Source organism: Lottia gigantea, assembly GCF_000327385.1.
Source record: "Lottia gigantea unplaced genomic scaffold LOTGIsca_236, whole genome shotgun sequence".
In the NCBI taxonomy this organism is placed as follows: domain Eukaryota; kingdom Metazoa; phylum Mollusca; class Gastropoda; family Lottiidae; genus Lottia; species Lottia gigantea.
This window is the reverse complement of record NW_008708685.1, coordinates 138182-149241: the sequence shown is the minus strand read 5'-3', so window position 1 is coordinate 149241 and position 11060 is coordinate 138182. Positions and strand designations below refer to the sequence as shown.

The 11060-nt window shown below is 29.0% G+C and overlaps 1 protein-coding gene across 1 annotated transcript; it reads right to left on the bottom strand.

The window, feature by feature from the left end:
- Positions 1 to 238: 238 nt before the first annotated feature.
- On the bottom strand, positions 239 to 8162 carry LOTGIDRAFT_144386 (hypothetical protein; the record flags this gene model as incomplete). The annotated part of the gene is made up of 10 exons (XM_009055182.1): positions 239 to 393; positions 1808 to 2008; positions 2453 to 2577; positions 2743 to 2866; positions 3162 to 3411; positions 3691 to 3809; positions 4583 to 4796; positions 5418 to 5627; positions 5777 to 5974; positions 8046 to 8162. Coding segments are annotated over 10 exons (1713 nt in total), but the record flags the coding sequence as incomplete, so codon positions are not given.
- Positions 8163 to 11060: the final 2898 nt, after the last annotated feature.

The window sequence follows — 11060 nt, the reverse complement described above, 5'->3', positions numbered from 1 at the left end:
AACTATTAATTCAGTCATGAACCATGGCCACAAACTATTAATTCAGTCATGGACCATGTGCACAAACTATTAATTTAGTCATGGACAATGGCCGCAAAGTATTAATTCAGTCATGAACCATGGCCACAAACTATTAATTTAGTCATGGACCATGTGCACAAACTATTAATTCAGTCATGGACCATGTGCACGAACTATTAATTAATTCATGGACCACGGCCACAAAATATTATAATTATCAGAGCAATGTAGACCAGAGATGAAAACAACAAGTATTAACGAAATCTTCAATATGACTGTACATACTAATTGTAGAAAAATTAGGACTAGTCAAAATGCTGTCCTGTTCTGTAATTGCTTCCTGTATAACTTTACTCAAATCCTGGAAAATAACTTCAGCTTTTTAGATAATATAAAATATAGAGTAAGTTGCTACCATTTTCCAATTCTGTATATCTTGAATACAAGATAACTGTTATGAGCTTTTGTTTCAGTTTCCTTTCAAAAACATAAACATACCCAAACCCTTATTGTGGCCACTTCCCTAACTTTAAAGATAACCCTAACCATTCCACGTAACTAATAATTATAATCAAAAACTTACAGCTTTTGTGGGAGTTATCTCTAACATTATGAACATTCCCAGATAATTTGCGTTAGTTATCAGCTGAAATAGGAAGTTATAATTTGCTTTAGTTATCAGCTGAAATAGGAAGTTATAATTTCCGTTAGTTATCAGCTGAAATAGGAAGTTATAATTTGTGTTAGTTATCAGCTGAAATAGGAAGTTATAATTTGCGTTAGTTATCAGCTGAAATAGGTAGTTATAATTTGTGTTAGTTATCAGCTGAAATAGGAAGTTATAATTTGTGTTAGTTATCAGCTGAAATAGGAAGTTATAATTTGCGTTAGTTATCAGCTGAAATAGGAAGTTATAATTTGCGTTAGTTATCAGCTGAAATAGGAAGTTATAATTTGTGTTAGTTATCAGCTGAAACATGAAGTTATAATTTGTGTTAGTTATCAGCTGAAATAGAAAGTTATAATTTCCGTTAGTTATCAGCTGAAATAGGAAGTTATAATTTGTGTTAGTTATCAGCTGAAATAGGAAGTTATAAGTTGTGTTAGTTATCAGCTGAAATAGAAAGTTATAATTTGCTTTAGTTATCAGCTGAAATAGGAAGTTATAATTTGCGTTAGTTATCAGCTGAAACAGGAAGTTATAAGTTGTGTTAGTTATCAGCTGAAATAGGAAGTTATAATTTGTGTTAGTTATCAGCTGAAATAGGAAGTTATAAGTTGTGTTAGTTATCAGCTGAAATAGGAAGTTATAAGTTGTGTTAGTTATCAGCTGAAATAGAAAGTTATAATTTGCTTTAGTTATCAGCTGAAATAGGAAGTTATAATTTGCGTTAGTTATCAGCTGAAACAGGAAGTTATAATTTGTGTTAGTTATCAGCTGAAATAGGAAGTTATAATTTGTGTTAGTTATCAGCTGAAATAGGAAGTTATAATTTGCGTTAGTTATCAGCTGAAATAGGAAGTTATAATTTGTGTTAGTTATCAGCTGAAACAGGAAGTTATAATTTGCGTTAGTTATCAGCTGAAACGGGAAGTTATAGATAAGAGTCTCACTTGTCTGTGAACATGTGCCATAGACAAAATATTTATGATAACAAAATATTCTGAAATATTACAAAATTAATCATGAAAAATTACATCAAGTATACAAATTGTGATTTTTGGGTATTAATCTATCCAGTTAATTTTAGTTAAGAATTAATTATTTCAGACCACAGTGTAAAACTTACTATACATTGATTCAGGCCGTCGGTAGAGGTAAAACATCGATAATGGTTGGAATATTTAGACATCAAGATTGGTACTAAAGTTCGATACCAAGAAACCGGCATGGTAGATAATGGTAATAACTGTACATCCTCGTTACTTAATGGAGTTCTAATCACCATCTTTAATAATTCTTGAAACTCATCATAACTCAACTTCCCTAAATTCTAAAATACATAGCAAAAGATTCTAAAATACATAGCAAAAGATTCTAAAATACATAGCAAAAGATTCTAAAATACATAGTAAAAATTGCAAAATGTTAACAGAAAATTTTTATTTTCTAAATCTATTAACCTGCAACAATAATGAAATCATTACAAAAGTAAAGTAGAATATTTAGACACCAGCCAAAGTAGGGGAAGCAGTTAAATTACTGACCGAATGCAATTATATTTTACATATTTCAAAAATTGAAATTGCAGCCTCAATGTCATGTCCTATTACAATATTACTTGACAAAAAAAAACAATAGTGTTTCTGACGAAGAGTTTGTAAAATTCTCATAACTAGGTTAGAAATTCTGGCAACCTGAGATATTCCCTTCAATTTAAAATTTTAAATAACATGAATATAAATAAATATAATCTCACCATATTGTCACGATTGTCTTCTAAATCAGTTTTCCGTCGTTTCTTCTGTTCCTCTTCATTATTCAACATTCTCTTCCACAACAAGTCACGTCTACATTTACTTTTCGACGTTTCCACCATTTCTTTGATTTCATTACTGAAATTCAGACAATAAAAAATATTATAACCTATATATTCTACCGATTCTGATTGGCTGACAATATTATTCTACTTGATTTCAATTCTAAAAGATCATACAGATAGTTTGAGTTGACAAAAAAACAAATATAGACTAAAATCATCAATTTAATGAGAAACTCACCAAGATGATTTCATTTCTCTGGATAATAATTCATAAATAGCTGCCTGATGTTTATTAGAGTAGCCCAAATAATCCACGATTTCTTGACGGACTCCAATATGTTGTTTAACTGGTACAGGTTGGACTGTTTCATTTTCTATCGGTTCATTATTACTCTCTATCGTACAATAATAGATATACAAATTTTATTCATCTTTTAAAACATTATAGAATTTCAAGGTCTAACAATGATAAACAAAGTAAGAAATAACAAATAACAACGTAAATAACAACACTACATTGATGTTAGCATACCAAGTTTTTTCATTTAATATTTTGGTGTTTGTTTGAACTTATCCACTATGTCTATCTTCAGGCTTTTGAATTCCCTGTGGACAGTGATATGTACACAAGAATTTATGTGGTGAATAGAAATATACCTGTAGGTAAGAGTCTATTTGGTCGAATTCCAACCAATCGTTTTTCTAAATTCTTCAAAGGAAAACAATCCTGTCTTCTGGTTAATAATACAAAATATTTTAATCGTAAAATAGGTCGATCTGTATCCGGACTAGTTCTGCCTTGAACAACCTCTTGGGTTATTATTAATCCCACATCATAATCATCTGTTTCCTTCTGGCCTGAATTTACCAATTTATGATGTCTTAATAATGCATACTCATCAACATTCTTCACATAGCAATAATCCTGAAACAAAATAAGTTTTATTATTAAATTTGAACTGTTGTATTCACTGCAATATCAGAAAAATTTAGAAGCATATTCTACTAGAAGGGAAATAACTCTTTAAAAATTAAACATTGCCAAGTCTATCAAAATTCCATCATTTTCGTTTCAATACAATTTGATGAAAATGTTGACAAACAAACCCATAGTTGGACATAAATTTTTTGAATATGAAAAGGATTTGAACAATGTCCCAAATACAACAATACTTACTGGTTCTACATCATAATCTACAACAGCCTTCATTTTAACAACTCTCATCTCATACTGTTTCATTTGTTTAATCATATACTCAAAAACTTGATCATTAATACAGTGAGAGTCTGACAGCATCACATATTCTATAACACAAAACATAACATACTCTGTAACACAAAACATAACATATTCTATAACACAAAATATAACATAACATATTGTATAACACAAAACATAACATACTCTGTAACACAAAACATAACATATTCTATAACACAAAATATAACATAACATATTGTATAACACAAAACATAACATATTCTATAACGCAAAATATAACATAACATATTCTATAACACAAAACATAACATTACATATTCTATAACACAAAACATAACATTACATATTGTATAACATAAAACATAACATATTCTATAACACAAAACATCACATATTCTATAACACAAAACATAACATCACATATTCTATAACACAAAACATAACATTACATATTCTATAACACAAAACATAACATTACATATTCTATAACACAAAACATCACATCACATATTCTATAACACAAAACATAACATACTCTAAAACACAAAACATAACATCACATATTCTGTAACACAAAACATAACATACTCTATAACACAAAACATAACATCACATATTCTATAACACAAAACATAACATTACATATTCTATAACATAAAACATAACATTACATATTCTATAACACAAAACATAACATTACATATTCTATAACACAAAACATAACATTACATATTCTGTAACACAAAACATAACACACTTTGTAATACAAAACATCACACCATGTTTCACAGATGATTTGTATAATACAATTTATCAAAACAAGTGATAAAATGAGAATAGAATCTATGTTACTAACCTTGTTGGAGACAATTTCGAGAGAAACTTGGAGCGTAAGAATAAATCTGTGTAAAATCAGTGAGGAAATTGGTCAGATGAAAACCTTGGTGAAATATAGTTTCTTCCCCAGATATATAACGTTGAATGCAGCGCAGGTGAAAATCATGAGCAAAACTGTGAACATGAATTAAATCTTTATATCTCTGACACTCATCAACAAATAATAATTTCATCTAAAATATAAACACTTCTTTCATTTCATTTCTAATAAAAAATATAATTAGTAAATATCATTAGTAAATATCATTAGTAAATATCACTAGTAAATATCACTCGTAAATATCACTCGTAAATATCACTCGTAAATATCACTCGTATATATAACTCGTAAATATCACTAGTAAATATCACTAGTAAATACCACTAGTAAATACCACTAGTAAATATCATTAGTAAATATCACTAGTAAATATCACTAGTAAATATCACTCGTAACTATCTTTAGTAAATATCACTCGTAAATATCACTAGTAAATACCACTAGTAAATACCACTAGTAAATACCATTAGTAAATACCACTAGTAAATATCACTAGTAAATATCACTAGTAAATATCATTAGTAAATATCACTAGTAAATATCATTAGTAAATATCACTAGTAAATATCACTAGTAAATATCATTAGTAAATATCACTAGTAAATATCATTAGTAAATATCATTAATAAATATCATTATTGATTGTGATCAGATAACTCCTTAATTTGTTTGATAAAAATTCCAGTCTTGAATATAATAAAAATATGATAATAAAAATATGATAATAAAAATATGATAATAAAAATACTCCAACCTGTTGATTAATGTTAATACTGATCTGAGAATAGTCGAAAACAAATAACTTGACACAGAAATATTCTTCTCTATATCCAATATCCATCAGTAATATTCCTCCTGTCATTGTTTTCTGTAGACTAACTGATGTCAGATTGGTTTCTTCTCCTGTATATATATTATACGTACTGGGTATGTCACTAGCCCTAAAAATAACAATAAATCTCATCTTAAAATCTTTCAATAAAATCTAAACTGAGAAATAAGACAATATAAACAATCTAAGTTAAACTGAAGGAGTATTAATTCATCAATTAACAGTTAGATATAACTGCCTAAAACAAGTAAATGTAAATATAGTTGAGAGAGAATGACCACTAGCCTTTTTCTTGAAGATTGTTGAACTTTGACAGTTTTAAAACCTAGATTCTGTAGATAACTCATATACTCTTTAATAAAATTATCTCGTAGTTTAATATGCCATGTTTCCTCTTGTGATGTACTTATACGAATTTCAGGAGAATCTTGTGGTGTTGTTGGCTTCCGACGGTCATCTTGGCTTTCAGAACGTTTATTCTTTAAACTGGTTACTGAGGCGCCAGAACTATGACGTGATCTCTAAAATGAAAAATGTATCTTATTGGACTAAAGATTTGTAGTTTCATATTCTACTGTTCTGTATTTTATTGGACTAATGAAATAGAGTTTTATATTCTACTGTTCTGTATCTTATTGGACTAATGAAATAGAGTTTTATATCCTACTGTTCTATATCTTATTGGACTAATGAAATAGAGTTTTATATCCTACTGTTCTATATCTTATTGGACTAATAAAATAGAGTTTTATATCCTACTGTTCTGTATCTTATTGGACTAATAAAATAGAGTTTTATATCCTACTGTTCTGTATCTTATTGGACTAATGAAATGAAATAGAGTTTTATATCCTACTGTTATGTATCTTATTGGACTAATAAAATAGAGTTTTATATCCTACTGTTCTGTATCTTATTGGACTAATGAAATGAAATAGAGTTTTATATCCTACTGTTCTGTATCTTATTGGACTAATAAAATAGAGTTTTATATCCTACTGTTCTGTATCTTATTGGATTAATAAAATAGAGTTTTATATCCTACTGTTCTGTATCTTATTGGACTAATAAAATAGAGTTTTATATCCCACTGTTCTATATCTTGTTGGACTAATAAAATAGAGTTTTATATCCTACTGTTCTGTATCTTATTGGACTAATGAAATGAAATAGAGTTTTATATCCTACTGTTCTGTATCTTATTGGACTAATAAAATAGAGTTTTATATCCCACTGTTCTATATCTTATTGGACTAATAAAATAGAGTTTTATATCCTACTGTTCTGTATCTTATTGGACTAATGAAATGAAATAGAGTTTTATATCCTACTGTTCTGTATCTTATTGGACTAATAAAATAGAGTTTTATATCCCACTGTTCTATATCTTATTGGACTAATAAAATAGAGTTTTATATCCTACTGTTCTGTATCTTATTGGACTAATGAAATGAAATAGAGTTTTATATCCTACTGTTCTGTATCTTATTGGACTAATAAAAAAGAGTTTTATATCCCACTGTTCTATATCTTATTGGACTAATAAAATAGAGTTTTATATCCTACTGTTCTGTATCTTATTGGACTAATGAAATGAAATAGAGTTTTATATCCTACTGTTCTGTATCTTATTGGACTAATGAATTGAAATAGAGTTTTATATCTTACTGTTCTGTATCTTATTGGACTAATGAATTGAAATAGAGTTTTATATCTTACTGTTCTGTATGTTATTGGACTAATGAAATGAAATAGAGTTTTATATCCTACTGTTCAGTATCTTATTGGACTTATGAAAAGGTGTTTTATATCCTACTGTTCTATATCTTATTGGACTAATGAAATGAAATAGAGTTTTATATCCTACTGTTCTGTATCTTATTGGACTAATGAAATGAAATGGAGGTTTATATCCTACTGTTCTGTATCTTATTGTACTAATGAAATGAAATAGAGTTTTATATCCTACTGTTCTGTATCGTATTGTACTAATGAAATGAAATAGAGTTTTATATCCTACTGTTCAGTATCTTATTGGACTAATGAAATGAAATAGAGTTTTATATCCTACTGTTCTATATCTTATTGTACTAATGAAAAGGTGTTTTATGTCCTACTGTTCAGTATCTTATTGTACTAATGAAATGAAATAGAGTTTTATATCCTACTGTTCAGTATCTTATTGGACTTACGAAAAGGTGTTTTATGTCCTACTGTTCTATATCTTATTGGACTAATGAAATGAAATAGAGTTTTATATCCTACTGTTCAGTATCTTATTGGACTTACGAAAAGGTGTTTTATGTCCTACTGTTCAGTATCTTATTGGACTAATGAAATGAAATAGAGTTTTATATCCTACTGTTCAGTATCTTATTGGACTTATGAAAAGGTGTTTTATGTCCTACTGTACTGTACTATTTTGGATTAATGAAATAAAAAACTTATGATGCACAATGACCTGATAGGATAAAACCTGACCATCAGATGAAGTATTTAGCTTACAGATTTTGGTAAATCAGCAGTTGGTGGGGTGGAAGCTACAAGAACATCCTGTTTAAATTGAGTAGTAGTTTTCTCCACGACTCTATGGCGCCACTGAGAGGAGAATAATATTGGGGTGGCACAATAATGGAACAGTCTGGAACTATCTTTTAACAATTTCAAATGATCTTCCTGTAAGTAAGAAAGAAAGAACTTTATTGTAGAAGAATATCAAATAAAATCCTTGAGGTTTCTATCTACCAGCTGGTCATTGACCATAGATATTTGAGTTTTCTTTCTATCGAATGCACCTTGAACAAACATCTTGATTTAACAAGGATATCAACTTATATTTTAGAGGATCCCATCTATCAGCTTGACTTTCTTCAAACATCTTGACAATGATTTTTCATAATATAACAACTTTTCTGGGGAATCCTATATCTAAATATCACTACTTGCCTACCATATAAAAATATTATCATCAACTTACATTGACTGCTGTACTACTTGGTGTTTTAAATAACCAACTATTATACAGGGCACTCAGAGTGTTAAACTTGTCAGCCTCTACAAATATTACAGCAAATATTACAGGAATACTGGTAGATACAAATATTACAGGAATACAGGTAGATACAAATATTACAGGAATACTGGTAGATACAAATATTACAGCAAATATTACAGAAATACTGGTAGATACAAATATTACAGGAATAGATACAAATATTACAGGAATACTGGTAGATACAAATATTACAAGAATACTGGTAGATACAAATATTACAGGAATATTGGTAGATACAAATATTACAGGAATATTGGTAGATACAAATATTACAAGAATACTGGTAGATACAAATATTACAGGAATACAGGTAGATACAAATATTACAGGAATACTGGTAGATACAAATATTACAGCAAATATTACAGAAATACTGGTAGATACAAATATTACAGGGATACTGGTAGATACAAATATTACAGGAACACTGGTAGATACAAATATTACAGGAATACTGGTAGATACAAATATTACAAGAATACAGGTAGATACAAATATTACAGGAATACAGGTAGATACAAATATTACAGGAATACTGGTAGATACAAATATTACAGGAATACTGGTAGATACAAATATTACAGGAATACTGGTAGATACAAATATTACAGGAATACTGGTAGATACAAATATTACAGGAATATTGGTAGATACAAATATTACAGGAATACTGGTAGATACAAATATTACAGGAATACTGGTAGATACAAATATTACAGCAAAACTATAAATTAATCTATAGGTTATTTCTATTCAATGACACAGCATGATACCCAATTAGGAATAAATTTCCCTCAAAAATATGTTTATTATATGATAAAAGGAAAGGTTGAGAAACCCAGCCATCAAGTGGCATCAAGTGGTCTGTTAGAGTGATAATGTTCTGACTAGCTAGACAGCTATAATATTTATTATACTGGAGGTCTATTCAATATTCAGTCCAGAGATGAAAACCAACTAGAAAACAAACGTTAAAATCTATAAAATGAAACTACCTTTTAAACACATATTTCTAATTTCCAAAGCTTGTACACCATGAACATACACAGAATCTTTACTTTTAGAAATCTTGGTATTTTTATGGAGGGGAATGTGGGGCGATTCTTCTTTATAAATCTCATCAAACTGAGGCATTACATCTCGAAGATGAGAATAACCCCGTTCTTTAGAAATTGTTTGACGTCGTTGAAAATCTCTCGGTGGAGCCAAATTACGAAGCAGAATTTCTTTTTCATATGATGGCTGAGTAAATGGATTCTGATCCTTAAAAAATAAAATAAAGCTGTGTATTAGGAAACACCACTGGGGGTAACTAAAAGGACCCATGAAAACAATATTTTTAACAATATTTGATCTGTATTAAGTGAGGATGAGGTAATAACAGGGGGTATTTTAATACAGACAAGGGGTTAGAAGAGATTAAAAAGTTGGGAAGTAAAAAGGTCTAGAAGTACCTAACTGTCATGAGAGATCTAACAATATTTCCTTCAACTTACCGCAGTGTAGGGTAAATCTGTTAATGTCTGATGTTGAAATAAACCCATTTTTTGATGAAGAATACTGTCTAATAGGTGAACCCTGGCATTGTGCCACTGGACTAGTTTAGTTATATGTTTCTCAAGTGAATTAAATATATCTGTGGCCCAGTTATATGTCGCTACCATTATCTGTAAAAATATCAAATAAATAGTAAGCACTGGCCAAGATTCTTTAAACTTTGAAAATTCATGATAAGGGTTTTGAGCATTAGGTGTTTTAACATAGTTTGTTGAAAGTAATAGAATGAAATAATGTATTGCTCCCCAGTCACTACATACCTGTTTCTGATGTATAAATATTGTTAATAAATTCTGCCTAGGTATAAAATCATGTTCACCATGGAAATACAAAGCTTCTGTTGAACCCTGGTCTACGTACACATACGGTTTAAACTTCTGGTTACTGATATCTATAAATAGATTAAAAATAAAGAAATATAATGTCTTTGAAGTGAGGAAATATTCTATGGCAATAATAGGAATGGGAATCAGATATTCAATTCTAAAAAAGTGATACAGATAGCTGAAATTGAGTTCTATCAGACACAGGAAATGTCTTGTAAGCTGAAAACATTTTAATTTGAAAAAAAACACACAAGATCAGCTGATATAAATTTTATCCAGAAAAAAAAGAAATTTTTTACTTTTAGAAGAGAGATTAGGTGGTGATTCTATATTATCATGTATAACTATACTATGCCACTGTTCTACATCTCTTCCTATTATAAAATAACCAGAACCCTTTTTTTCTACATTTGGTTTCTGACGAGCAGCATCTAATGATGTTTCCATACTCTCTTCAGTTGGCTAAAAAACAATTTACAAATTAACCTGTGATTTGTATAACAATATATATATGTATATATATAACTAACTTTAAAGTTTTGGACCTTTAACTGATATTACTAGATCTACAACCGAACATAGCTCTCATCTTTTCAACTAGCTAACCCTCTATAAACTATAAAAACA